Source organism: Juglans microcarpa x Juglans regia, chromosome 8D (assembly GCF_004785595.1).
Source record: "Juglans microcarpa x Juglans regia isolate MS1-56 chromosome 8D, Jm3101_v1.0, whole genome shotgun sequence".
NCBI lineage: Eukaryota > Viridiplantae > Streptophyta > Magnoliopsida > Fagales > Juglandaceae > Juglans > Juglans microcarpa x Juglans regia.
Genome location: NC_054608.1, coordinates 18,444,634 through 18,458,843, shown reverse-complemented (window position 1 = coordinate 18,458,843; position 14,210 = coordinate 18,444,634). Strand labels below are relative to the sequence as shown.

Sequence of the window (14,210 nt, the reverse complement as noted above, 5' to 3'; positions counted from 1 at the left end):
CGGCCCAAGACGAGCTAGGATTACTCGCCCGAGATGAACAACGGTTAATGACAAACCAACCAAAACATGGAAACTTTCTGAGATAACACGAAATGGCTCGGAAAAGTGACAGTACCATATATAGAAGCCCACACTCCATCTAAAGAATCACATCTGGAGTGAGTATGCAATGAAAGGTCAAGGCACGACAAGTCGTGTCATCTAGACTTGAAAGCATGGCCTAATGCCACGTGGAGGTTGGAGTCGAAGTCGATCAAAAAATAGCTCGACTTTGACTTTGACTCCAATCAAAATTGAACTAAAACCTCCAACTCTGACTTTGTTTTCTTGAAGCTTTAGCTCTGTCGATGTGGAATAAAATAGTTGGATTTTTACACAACCCTATCCATGGAGTAAAATGCTACTATGGTCGCGTCGAGGTAGAAAACCCACCTTAGGTTGCCCCTACCTACCATTTTTTCTCATAAAAAAAAAAAAACACACAATTCAATACTAAAGTAATCCATATGATTTGTGTTTTAGATATATATATATATTGATCCCTATATTCTAATTTTGAACATTTTGCTTCTTATATTTTTAACTTTGATAATTTTACGATTTTCGTTAATAACTGTTAATAATTTGTTAAAAGCAGCATGTCAGCACCAATGACAAGATGCCAAGTGCACTACAAAACTAAAAAAAAAAAGATATAAAATATTATAAAAAAAAAATATAAAAGCTAGAAAACAGCTTGGGTTCAAATAGGCCGCACGCGTGGGTGACTCAAGGCACTGCTTGAGGCAACTCATACTCTTTCTATTTTTTTTTTTCTAAATTTTTGTTTTTAAATTCGTTTTTGTTTTCATTTTTTATACCTGGCATGTAAAAGGACGTCGCACACAGCCAAAAAGTTCAAAATTAGAGTATGGAGATCAATCTGTGAAAAGGTAAACTACCAAAACTATTTGCTTGGCAAAAATGACCAAAGGCAATGAGATATGGCAGTGTTGTACTTGATTAATCTTTATCCTTTTTCTTGGCTAACAATTCTACCGGATGTCGTCCGGTTGGGTTCTGATCAACAGAAATTGGAACCAGTAACATGACCTAAATGCTAAAATCAGTTGCTGAGGAAGATTATTGAAATAAAAGAAACTCAATTTCTAATCCAGATTTTCTATCTTGGACCCAAGAAATTGAGAGCTCCCTCACCCATCCATAGCAGGACAGCCAACGGATATATCTGAGGAACAGCCATAGCCATAAACTGAAAAGTTCAAGGGGTTAAAGCTAATATAACATACGAGTGAAATATCCTTATTGCTTGATGTTGTTCTTTCAACGCAATAAAGGTTCTTTCGTGCCAAATTTTCTGCTGCACCCTCAACATCAAGTATCTTGTGCTTGTAGTGAAGATCGAAAGATTTTTTTATCTTAGCTATGGTCTTTGATGCATATGAAAGAGGCAATAAAAATTTTCTACTGCCTCATGAATGCCCATCAATGCACAATCACATATGCCCCATACATATTAACCATAGATACGATTAATAAAATCACATTATTCTGATATGTTGACAAACGAAACAACAGCAACAACTGAAATAACAGATTAAATAAGAATCCAACAGAAACATGGAAAGTGACCATATTGGAAGATCAAACAACCATAAGTTTAAAGGGTTTCGAACGGATAACAGGATAAGAAAAATCACCATAAGAGAATGTATATTCTGTATAACTTCATGCGCAAAAATGGTTGTCTAGGTTTCAAGTGTCGAATAAGGTCATGTTTTAGCAGTTCTAATCCAGTGTGGTCCCTTCTTTTAAAACATTCCATTCTATTAACTTTCGATGCAACTTGTTAGCCTCTTTGGTCATACCAGCAGCAGCCACACCTTTAATAATCATAGAATAAATTGCCACATCTGGCCTGCATCGACTTGAGATCATCAATTCTAGAACTTGAATTGCCAGATCCACCTTCTTATTTTTACATAATCCTTGGATCACAAATCTATAGGCCTTATTTCCAGCATTGTGGTCTCTCTTACCCATATCCTTCAATATATCGACAGCTTTCTCAATTAGATCCGCCCGAGAAAAGCCCCAAACAAGACACCGATGGGTAATAGCATCAGGAATGATCCCATTTTCTATCATTTGGCCATAGAGTCCCATTGCTTTCTCCATCATACCCTTCTTAGCCAACCCATCAATTACTGTATTATAAGTGATCAAACAAGGATAACAATTGGTACCTCTTAAAACGTGAAGCACTCGGAGGGCCTCATCAACCATTCCCTCTTTACACAAAGCACCTAGAAGGGTGTTGTAAGTTACAATGTCAGGTGAACAGTTTCGGAAAACCATATCATTGTAAAAGTTGATGGCACGATCCACAAGCCCAACTTTACACAAACCATTTATCAATATATTGTAAGTAACCACAGTAGGAGTATGGGAAGTTTCTCTCATGATCATCACAATCTCATCTACTTCATCCCAGCACCCACGGTTACAGAGAGAATGCAGAAGAGTATTGTAGGTTATTGCATTGGGTTCCATACCATGAGATAAAAGATTATGTACGACCAAAGCTGCATCCTCATACAGGCCCTGCTTACAGGTAAAATTAACCAAAGAATTATAGGTAATAATATCAGGATAGCAGCCCTCAATTGCAATATCTTCCAACACTTCAATAGCCCTCAAAGTTCCACAGTGCTTGCAGACTAGTTCAATGAGAACTGTGTAGGTAATCAGATAAGGAGGGCAACCCTTTCTCAGTTGGTCCTTCCAAAATCCAACAGCCTCATCAAAATTTCCTTTATCACACATCGACCGGATTATTGTATTATAAGTAATCACATCAGGAGGGCAACCACTCAAGCTCATCTCATCTAAGAAGTCAATGGCCGATCTTAACAGTCCTCTCTTGCAGAGACCACCAACCATCATGTTGTATGTGATGATATCTGGAACCCCACCAGACATGACCATGACTTGCAAGACTTTGGCAGCCTTATCTATTCGATCCATTCTAATAAGGCCTCGGATTAAGTTTGTGCAAGAAGGAAAATGTGGAATTTGGTTTCGACGTGCCATAATATCAATCAACCTTGATGCATCTAACAATCTCCCTTGGCTGCAGAAGTTCTGAAGAATGCCATTGTTGGTTTCCTCATTGTTTTCAACAAAGGGTCCATCAAGATACAATGAAGAACTTGAAGGCTTCTTTGAATTTATATGCTGTCTAAAATTTCTATCAACAATCATTCTATAATCTTCAGAGCTCCACTCATCTTGGTCAATCTCATTGTCTCTTTCAATGCAAAAACTTCTTTGCAACCCTCTACACTGTGAAAAGTGCACATTTCTTTGAGCACCATGACCTCCCCTCCAATGTAAACAAGATTGAGTTTGGAGATCACACTTGCTTATGCAATTTAATCGCAAACCAGGTAATTTTATTATTACGCAATGGCATGTACCAGAATGGTAACCCTCTGGTTTGGAACACCCATTTAGACCATGCAAACTACTAAACACCACCATATGATTCTGTTGAGAAATGCAATACCCCATCTCTCTCCTGCTTAATGAAATGTACAAAGATCTATATGACCTGTATTCTGTTTACCAGGACTTTTATTTCCAATTTGATCCAATGAAGCAAACCTCCAATAAATTTCTCGCAGAAAGAGAAATCCTACACTTATCAGTGTTTTACCGACTCAAAGTACACAGAAATAAATTCCCCCAGCTTTTCTACTATTATGATGGAGAATGAGAGCCACAACTGCAACTGCCAAAGTCCAAAATATTATTATCAAAACCAGGAAATCATTTAAAGGACAATGCAGCTAATTATGAAAGTGACACAGAACAAAGCAGTAGAGGCTTTCTCAATTTCAAAGTGACATAAACCCATTCCTTCATATTCAATTTATTTAAGCTTACAGGAAACAATATTAAGAGTGGAGAAAGAGTTCAGCGAGAAACGAATATAATATATATCAGCATTAAAATTACACTGAAGTGCTGAAGATGATTATAAGTGTAATTTTAATATATGGCATCTTCAGCATTAAAATATATATAATATATATAACAATAAAACGAATATATATCAGCATTAAAACGAATATAATATATATAACAATAAAATCTCAGAGCAGAGAGGGAAACAGACAGAAAGAGAGAGGCGGATGGAGAGGACTTACCGGAGGCTTCGTACGACGACGTGAGCGGCGGTGTGGCAAGAATTGGGCAGCGACAGTGACGAGCTACGACACAAAACGGGGAGAAAAGCTAGAGGAGGGATATGGACGGAGAGAAGCCAAATTGGAGTTAGCTGCTCCCAATTTTTAAAGGCTGTGCTGCTAATCTGTACGGCTCAAGGCGGAGCTTGGCTTGTTGTGGTGCAAGGATGACGTCCAACACGGTGTTGGCTGGGTAGTGTAGAGACTTGTGCCGTGAAGGAAGGAAAATCAAAGGGGGAGGAAGAACTTACAGGCAACGGTGAGAGAGGTGTGTTTGGCTTGCCCTTGCTGGTTCATAAGTCTGACTTGGATTTCTACGAAGGAGAAGTAGGATTTTTATGTACTGTTGGTTTATGTAACACGGCATGGCTGGAACCCTAGAGAGGAGGCACAGACGACGAAGGGAGGCTGTGAGGAAGAAGATGTGATCGAGCCCTAGGTGCACGTGTGTGAAGTTGAAGTGAACTAGTGAAATGTTCGGTGAAGTGATGTGTTTGAATGCTGAACTTAGGTGTGGAGTTAATGAGTTAGTCGTGGGCTGGGTCACTTGTAAGGGCTAGGCCCAAGGTAAGTTAGTTAGAGATCAGTTAGTTGGAGTCAGTTGTGGGCCGAGGGGTTGTTCCTGGGCCATTATCAATTTGCTTGTTTTATTTACTTCTTGTCTTTAGTCCAGTCTCTTTTATTTGAGTCAGCCCATGACCTCTTTTAGTTTTTTGAGTATATACGCAAGAGGAAAAATGTAAGGCATCTGAAAAGTAATCAAAAACCTAAATTTTCTCGTTTCTCTCTCTCTATCTCTTTTGCCTTCTCGAGGTGCTTCCCACGAAGTGAACTTATTTGTGTGAGTCTGAATAGGTGTATTACAAAGTGATATCTAGAGACACGACCCAGTGAAGAAGAAAGGTAGAAGGAACTCGATTAAATTGACTATAAGATGAGCTGAATACCCTAAAAAAGGCAATTGATTCTCAATACCAAGAATTAAAAAAGTCTAATGATGCTAGGTTCTCTCACATGGACAATGAGATAGCAACTCTCAAGAGACAAAATGAGGCCATAGTACAACAATTGACCATCCTCATTGTGGAAGTGCAGAAAAGAAACCCTAGTAGCAGCCCTAATGCCAAATCTTCTTATGGAGCCCCATGCCAAATCATCAAGAGACAAATCTGGAAACTTGTAGCTGCTGTGGGAGTGGGGCCGCTCTCTATGAGATTTTGGTTTATTTTCAAATACACTCATGAAACTAAGATGAGTACAAGGCCGTAATGCTGGCTAATGAAGCTCATGTCAACACTTGGGTTATTATGTGTGAGTAATAATTCTTTATTTCCCTTAAGTATAGTTTAAGTTTGAGATCACTACTGGCGCTAGAGTAAATGTTGTTATTTCACTAAATGAGGGTTCAATGCAGAGCATACTTTCATGATGCATAATAATTCGTCTTTGTTTGGAAGTATCTCTCTTATTTATTTACTTTTATTATTTTATTAAAAAATAGTGAGAAAATTTTGATATTTTTTTTAAAATAATTATTAAACGTTATGAGTTTTATCGCTTGAACGTTATTAAGCCTGCATTTATTCTCTTGATTTGCCATAGCCGAATGTTAGTAACGTTGGTATCTCATAACTTTTCTACACCGTTGCTTTCATATGCTTAATTGGCAGCATTCAAGTGCAAGATATCTTCAAAGTTATTTTAATGGCTTGTTATAAAGTTGCCGTTTGGTATCTTTATTATAGACGTTGGTGGGCTGCTTGTGTTTTAATTCCTTTTTTTTTGTTTTTGCCCGTTAGTCTTTTTACCTCCTGGGACGTTTATTGTCCATATGGTTTATATATGCTCTTTTGATCACTGGGTACGGGCATGTGAACATTAAGAGAGAGTGAGATAAGAAAAAATAAGTTTAGTGAGTATATATTTTTTAGAGTATTTTCAAATAAAAGAAATGTGTTCTTTTGGAGGAGTTTTGGATTCAACCACTACCATTTGTGCAGAGTTGGTTTAGACTATACGATGATTAGTTGGACTGTTGTATCCTGGAGAAGTCAAATCAAGAAGAGTTTTACTGCACAGGTCGTGGTTGAGGTCGGTCACCCTTGAAGGTGAAGGACCCACGGCTGGAACTATGAGCTTCCACCAACAGCCAACTTTTACCATCTAAGACTGACAATTTGCAAGCCTAAGCTGACCGTGTGGGATAATTCACAAACTACACAACAGAGATACACTAAGGTTAGACAGATGTAAGAGTGAGTAAACATGCAAGAGAATCAGTCTATAGAAGAGACTTCGGGCATTTCTCATAGGGCCCGACTAGAAGTTCTAGAGGATCACACCAACAAGATTACTTCAATTCTTGAAGGTGTCACCAACAACATAGCCGAACTACTTGTGGCCATGGAGAGTTAGGATAACGAAAGGGCCATGGAGGCTATAAGTAGAGAGACAAACACGACATTGGAGCGGCTAGAGAGGAGACTAGCTGAGAATCGCCCTGGGACATCACCTTAAGGGGATGATGCATATATTGATGGACAGGAAACTAGTGTGACCGAGTCAATGCATGCAGCCCCAAAGCATGATTTGAGTCACGGTGGCCGTGTAGAGAACCGCCAAGGTTATGTGGAGAGGTGGATCCCAAATGAAGCTTTCGAGAGAGAGGTCCCAATGACTGGCTATCGGTCAAGGAGCCTTATCTTTCATCATGAGCTACAAGAGTCTGAGCACGAGTAAAGCTTTGAGGAGCCCTACCAACGTGAGCAACCAAGGGCATGGAGAAGATAGCAGATCGTGGCTATCATGGGCCACATTATGAAAGAGAGAACCATGAAGACTGAAGGGGAAACTGGACTCAGGATCGAGGACCCAAGCGGCCTAAGGTCGACTTTCCCAAGTATAATGGCGGTGATCCCTATGAGTGGTTGGACAAGGTCCACCATTACTTCCAAACATATGATATCCCACGCCATGAGAGGGTGTCAATAGCCTGCTTTTACCTTGAAGGTAGGACAGGAAAATGGTGTCATTGGATAAGGGACCAATATGATATGGATCACACAAGGCTGGGGTGGATAGCCTTTGGGAAATAGCTCCTCAGTCAATTCGGACCATCACCGGTTGTTAATCACCACGAGTAGATGCCAAGCTAAGGCAAAAGGGCATGGTCCAACACTACATAGAGGAGTTTAGGCAGCTGCAGATTATGGTTAGGGGATGATCTGGTCCCATCCTCTCCATTTAGCATCGCTCAATGCCAAGCTTGATGACTCCTCATCATCACCGACTATCTCAAGTAGTTGGCTGCCTTCCCTTCAGCTTAATGCATCAGCCACCTTATTTTCCTTTCCCAATTCATAGACTATGTCGTACTCAAAGCCTAGCAACTTGACGAGGAACTTTTGTTACTTAGGGGTGCCTATTTGCTGCTAGAGTAGATGCCTTAAGGCTTGTTGGTCTGTGATGATGGTGAACTTGTGCCCCAAGAGGTATGGCCACCACACTTTGACAGCATGCACAACTGCCAACAGCTCTTGGACATAGGTACTCCTTGCTTTCTTCATAGGCCCGAGTGCCTTGGAGATGAAGGCTATAAAGTCCTTCCGTCTTGCACCAATATAGCCTCGATGCCCTCATTGCTTGCATCTGTGTAAACTTCAAACGACTTCTCAAAGTTGGGCAGCGCAAACAAAGGTGTCCTAGTCATGGCTCGCTTCAATTCTTCAAAGGCCTCCCTAGCCTCAATTGTCCACTCAAAACTGTCATTCTTGAGCATTGTTGTGAGTGGCTTGGCTATGAGACCATAGCCTTCGACAAACCATCTATAATAACTCGTGAGCCCCAAGAATCCCCTCAAGGCCGAGATGTCCTTGGGTAGGGTCCAATCTACCAGGCCTCTATCTTCCTATGATCAACTTTGACACCAACTCCTGAAATGAAGTGGCCTAAGTACTCCAACTCCTTTTCCATGAAGGCACACTTGGCGGCCTTAATGAAGAAATGATGCTCCTCCAGAATTGTTAGTACCTTTTCCAAGTGTTGCTTATGTTCTTCAATGGTCTTGGAACAAACCAAGATGTCATCAAAGAAGACAAGCACAAACTTCCGAAATAGTGGCTTGAAAATGCAATTCATTGCGGCTTGAAAAGTTGAGGGTGCATTGCACAAGCCAAAAGGCATCACCATATATTCATAATGATCGGAGTGAGTCCTAATGGCTGTCTTATGGATGTTTTCCTCATTCATCCGAATCTGATGGTAGCCGGCCCTCAAATCCAACTTGGAAACCACTGTGGCCCCATGCAGCTTGTCTAACATCAGATCAATTGTGGGAATCGGGAATCTATCTTTGATAGTAGCTTCATTCAAGCTATAGTCGTTACAGAACCTCCATGTGCCATCCTTCTTCCTCACCAACAGCACTGGTGAAGAGAAGGGACTAGTGCTAAGGTGGATAAGGCCACTCTTCAGCATCTCATCCGCTTGTCTTTCAATTTCTCTCATCTGAAAGGGGGCATAACTTTACGGTGGCACATTGATCGGCTTTGTTTCATCCACTAGCCGAATGCGGTGATCAAACTCCCTAGGAGGTGGGAGTGTGGTGGGCACATCAAGTACCCCTTCTGTGGGCTTCTAATACTGACTTGACTCCCTCGAGAAGCAGCTCTAATTCTTGGTGAGTGCTCTCCTAACCCTTGTTCTCGGCTTGCCTCACTACATCCTCTTTGCCCACTACTATGGCAAAGTAATGTGCCACATCTTTGCATAACTTCTCAAACATTAAAGCCTCGCAAGACTGGATCTCCTTACTAGCAATGGCTGTCCAAAGCTGCTTTTTGGAGCCAAGCTTAAACTCCATTGTTATGTTGTGATAATCATGGATGACCTTGCCAAGGCTATTGAGCCAAGCATTCCCCAAGACTAGGTCAAGGCCAACCAAGGGCAGCACATGCAAGTCTACCATAATTCGGACTCCCTGCACATTCATCTTAACTTCTCGGATGAGGGCCTCACACTAGAGCTTGTCACCACTTACAACCTTCAGTTCAAATGGTGGAATAGGGCTTAGCTTAAGGCCAACCTTGCTAACAACATTGGAATTAATGAAGTTATGGGTGGAGCCACTATCCACTAGCAATGTCCCTTCATACTTGCCCACCCATGCCGTCAACCTCATGGAATTGGGTTTAGAAACGCCAGCCATGGCATTCAATGATAGCTCGGCCTCCTCTGGTGTGTCACCAGATTCGACTTCCTTGGCTTCTTCCTCTTAGCTAGATGCTTCCTTGCTGCCTTCCGACTCATCATCACTCGGCTCATCTTCAAACATAAACAAGGCCTAAGCTGCCTTGCACTTGTGGCCAGGGGCCCATTTATCTCCACACTTAAACTACAGGCCCTTCTTGATGCACTCTTGCACCTCTTCACTAGACAACTTCTTAATCTCAGGTTTCCATTTGGAGGTGGGGGCTGTTGTGTCCCTTCCCTTCCAAAAGACTTTGCTTTTCACAATATTGAAAGACTTGCTCCCCATGTCTTTGGATGGGCGCCGCTCACTAGCATGGCTTTCCTCGAGAATTTCAGCCATCTTCATCACTTCTTGAAGTTTTGTGGGCTATCTAAGTTTGATTTCCTTGGCAAGCCAAGGTTTCAAACCATCAATGAAGGTGCAGATCAAAGCTTCTTCGAACCAGCCCCTAACCATAATCTGCAGCTGCCTAAACTCCTCTATATAGTGTTGGACCATGCCCTTTTGCCTTAGCTTGGCATCTGCTCGTGGTGATTAACAACCGGTGATGGTTCGAACTGACTGAGGAGCTATTTCTCAAAGGCTATCCACCCCAGCCTTGTGTGATCCATATCATATTGGTCCCTTATCCAATGACACCATTTTCCTGCCCTGCCTTCAAGGTAAAAGCATGCTATTGACAACCTCTCTTGACGTGGGATATCATATGTTTGGAAGTAGTGGTGGACCTTGTCCAACCACTCATAGGGATCACTGCCACTATACTTGGGAAAGTCGACCTTAGGCCGCTTGGGTCCTCGATCCTGAGTCCAGTTTCCCCTTTAGTCTTCATGGTTCTCTCTTTCATAATGTGGCCCATGATAGCCACGATCTGGCTGTCTTCTCCATGCCCTTGGTTGCTCACATTGGTAGGGCTCCTCAAAGCTTTACTCATGCTCAGACTCTTGTAGCTCATGATGAAAGATAGGGCTCCTTGACCGATAGCCAGTCTGGAGGAGCATCATTTCTTCATTAAGGCCGCCAAGTGTACCTTCATGGAAAAGGAGTTGGAGTACTTAGGCCACTTCATTTCAGGAGTTGGTGTCAAAGTTGATCATAGGAAGATAGAGGCCATGGTAGATTGGACCCTACCCAAGGACATCTCGGCCTTGAGGAGATTCTTGGGGCTCACGAGTTATTATGGATGGTTTGTCAAAGGCTATGGTCTCATAGCCAAGCCATTCACAACAATGCTCAAGAATGACAGTTTTGAGTGGACAATTGAGGCTAGGGAGGCCTTTGAAGAATTGAAGCGAGCCATGACTAGGACACCTGTGTTTGGGCTGCCCAACTTTGAGAAGCCGTTTGAAGTTTACACAGATGCAAGCAATGAGGGCATCGAGGCTGTATTGGTGCAAGACTGAAGGCCTTTAGCCTTCATCTCCAAGGCACTCAGGCCTATGAAGAAAGCAAGGAGTACCTATGTCCGAGAGCTATTGGCAGTTGTGCATGCTGTCAAAGTGTGGTGGCCATACCTCTTGGGGCACAAGTTCACCATCATCACAGACCAACAAGCCTTAAGGCATCTACTCCAGCAGCAAATAGGCACCCTTGAGTAACAAAAGTTCCTCGTCAAGTTGCTAGGCTTTAAGTACGACATAGTCTATGAATTGGGCAAGGAAAACAAGGTGGCTGATGAGTTAAGCTGAAGGGAAGGCAGCCAACTACTTGAGATAGTCGGTGATGATGAGGAGTCATCAAGCTTGGCATTGAGCGATGCTAAATGGAGAGGATGGGACCAGATCAGAGAGACTACCTGGTTGGATGCAAGCCCTCTTGAGATTGTTAAGCTCTTGGATGCTCAAGGGCAAGGGGTTGTGGGCTTCAAAATAAGAGATGGTCTCATCTTTTACAAGAACTATGTATATGTGCCGAGTGTTCCCAATCTCAAAAAAAAGATTCTTGATCATTTCCATAACAACAAAGAAGGTGGCCACTCAGGATGGTTGAGAACTTATACCCGGCTGAAGCATTTCTTTTATTGGGAAGGGATCAAGAGTGATGTCAAGGGACTTGTGGCCGAGTGTGATATCTGTCAAAAGTCCAAGTATGACTCAAGGCCAGCAGCGGGACTTCTCCAACCATTGCCAATTCCAAACAGAATTTAGGAGGACTTGTCAATGGACTTTATAGAAGGCCTACCCATTAGTGGAAGACATGAAGTGATTTTGGTGGTAGTAGACTGGCTAAGCAAGTATGCCCTCTTCATCCCTCTACATCACTCGTACATAGCCAAGTCGGTGACCAAAGCCTATATCAATAACATTGCCAAGCTGCATGGGTTTCCAAGGACAATAGCGTCAGATCGGAACAGGGTCTTTATGAGTTCATTTTGGAAGCAGCTCTTTGAATTGCAAGGCAGCAAACTCAAGATGAGTTCCTCCCATCACCCACAAACGGATGGCCAATCTGAAGTGGTCAATAGGACATTAGAACAATATTTAAGATGGTTCTGTCTTAAGGAGCAAAGGATATGGGCAGATTATCTCCCATGGGCTGTATTCTGGTATAACACCACTTACCAGTCCTCCATTGACAAAAGCCCTTTTGAAGAGGTATATGGCAGGCCACCACCACTAATATGAACCCGCGGGAATGAAATCCCTTGAACCCCCAATCAATCTGAAAACTCTCCAAGAAAGCCAAATTCAAGTCAATGGATGGAAAATCTAGACCCGATGAGAACTCGTTTCAAGAACCTAGATTATATCAAAATCTAGACTCGTTGAAGAACCTGTCTCAAGAACCTAGATTACAAAGGAGGAACGCCACAAAGGTTGTGATTTACCTTTGATAAGTTCAAGAATTTAGTCAAGAACAAGAGAAGAAAACTTAACTCACAAATAACATTCAATATTGTCTAACCTTCAAATGAGGCTATAAGGAGTATTTAAACTAAACCTAATTAAAACCCTAGCCAAAATAAAGCCCCTTTTTACCCAAAATGCCTTGATGAACAGTGTTGCGCTACAGTACGGCTACAGTGATGATACAGTACCTCTTGAAACCCAAATTCCTAAAAAGTAACTTTCCAAATAAGCCCTTGGCCAAAATACAAGGCCTTCTTGAAAATTCCAGTTCATTCAAAATAAGATGTGTGGGCCAGGCATCTTCAAGCCCACTTATTCTAAACTAATAAAATAAATCATTTAACCAAATTGGAAGTCTCCAATAACAATAGGCCCTATCTCTAAGTCATGTATTCCACAACTTGAATCAAGTGGATCAAAGCTGGTTCTCCTTCTTTCAAGCTCATCTTGAGTGTTGGGCTATTGCTAGCTTCATCCCAAGTGGATTGCCCCAATCCGTGCAATTCTTCCTTGATCTTGTAATTGGCCCATCTGGAATTTCCAAATGATCTTTAAGAGTAGGCCCAACTTGGTTTCCATCATTCCCCCTCTCCTCAAAAGGATTCGATCTCGAATCTTCACATATATCATCAGGGCATTTTGGGTAAAAAGGGGCTTTATTTTGGCTAGGGTTTTAACTAGATCTAGTTTAAATACTCATTGTAGCCTCATTTGAAGATTAGACAATATTGAATGTTATTTGTGAGTTGAGGTTTTTCCTTTTGTTCTTGATTGAACTCTTCAACTTATCAAAGGTAAATCACAACCTTTGTGGCGTTCCTCCTTTGTAATCTAGGTTCTTGAGATGGGTTCTTCAACGAGTCTAGATTTTGATATAATCTAGGTTCTTGAAACGAGTTCTCATTGGGTCTAAGTTTTTCCTTCCATTGACTTGAATTTGGCTTTCTTGGGGAGTTTTCAAATTGATTGTGGGTTCAAGGGATTTTATTCCCGCGGGTTCATATCATTTGGTATTCAGAGCAAGGTTTCCAATCTGGTCTGATTCTATCTTTTAATTTTTTGCATCCTTAAATTTAATTCTAGGGCTACATCAAATACACACAAGGTATGAGAAATTTTGTGGTTGATGCTTTAGCAAGAAGGTACGTCTTTATCTTCATTTTAGATGCAAAATTGTTGAGACTTGAATATAATAAGGAATTGCATGCTAATGATGATAACTTTGCTAGTGTGTATGGAACATGTGAAAAAGCATCGTTTGGTAAGTTCTATAAATTAGATTGGTACTTGTTTAGAGAGAATAGATTTTGTGTGCCAACTAGTTTTATGCTTAAGTTGCTTGTGTGTGATAGACATGGTGGTTTGTTGGGTAACTTTGGTGTAAGGAAAACTTTCAATATGTTGCATGAACGTTTATGGAAGTATCATTTGCCATTCACTGACGTATTGCATGAATGTTTGTGGAAGTATCATTTGTCATTCATTAACGTGTTGCATGAACATTTGTGGAAGTATTACTTGCCATTCATTGAGTTTGCATATAATTGGAGTAGTGTAAGAAAAACTTTAGGTGTGTTTCATGAACGCTTGTGGGAGTATCATTTGCCATTCATTGAATTGCTACATGGACATTTGCGGGAGTATCATTTGCCCTTATTAGAGTGTGCATATAAAATCTTGCATACTACTATTTCTTATTCTCCATTTGAGGTTGTTTATGGTTTTAATCCACTTACTCCTTTACCTTTGATGGCTTTGCTTGTTGATGATAGGAGTAACTTGGATGAACATTTTCAATTTCTTGAGAAAATTAATGAAAATACATATGAAGTAGATCTTTCAAGTATCATGTTTTTGCTA

General features: G+C 41.2%; 2 protein-coding genes across 2 annotated transcripts; one reads left to right on the top strand and one right to left on the bottom strand.

The window, feature by feature from the left end:
- Nucleotides 1-1,527: 1,527 nt before the first annotated feature.
- LOC121241863 (pentatricopeptide repeat-containing protein At1g08610) lies at nt 1,528-4,736 on the bottom strand. Its single transcript, XM_041139716.1, has 2 exons — nt 4,212-4,736; nt 1,528-3,793 (listed from the first exon to the last, which is right to left on the bottom strand). Exon 2 carries the CDS (start codon nt 3,571-3,573, stop codon nt 1,789-1,791), a length of 1,785 nt encoding a protein of 594 aa, XP_040995650.1. The 5' UTR covers nt 3,574-3,793; nt 4,212-4,736; the 3' UTR covers nt 1,528-1,788.
- A 5,799-nt stretch (nt 4,737-10,535) lies between these two features.
- LOC121242253 (uncharacterized mitochondrial protein AtMg00860-like) lies at nt 10,536-10,904 on the top strand. The gene has a single exon (XM_041140145.1). It carries the CDS (start codon nt 10,536-10,538, stop codon nt 10,902-10,904), a length of 369 nt encoding a protein of 122 aa, XP_040996079.1.
- Nucleotides 10,905-14,210: the final 3,306 nt, after the last annotated feature.

Coding starts and splice junctions, on each gene's coding strand:
- LOC121242253 (XM_041140145.1), top strand. CDS start 10,536: ATGGAAAAGGAGTTGGAGTACTTAGGCCACTTCATTTCAGGAGTTGGT.
- LOC121241863 (XM_041139716.1), bottom strand. CDS start 3,573: ATGGGGTATTGCATTTCTCAACAGAATCATATGGTGGTGTTTAGTAGT.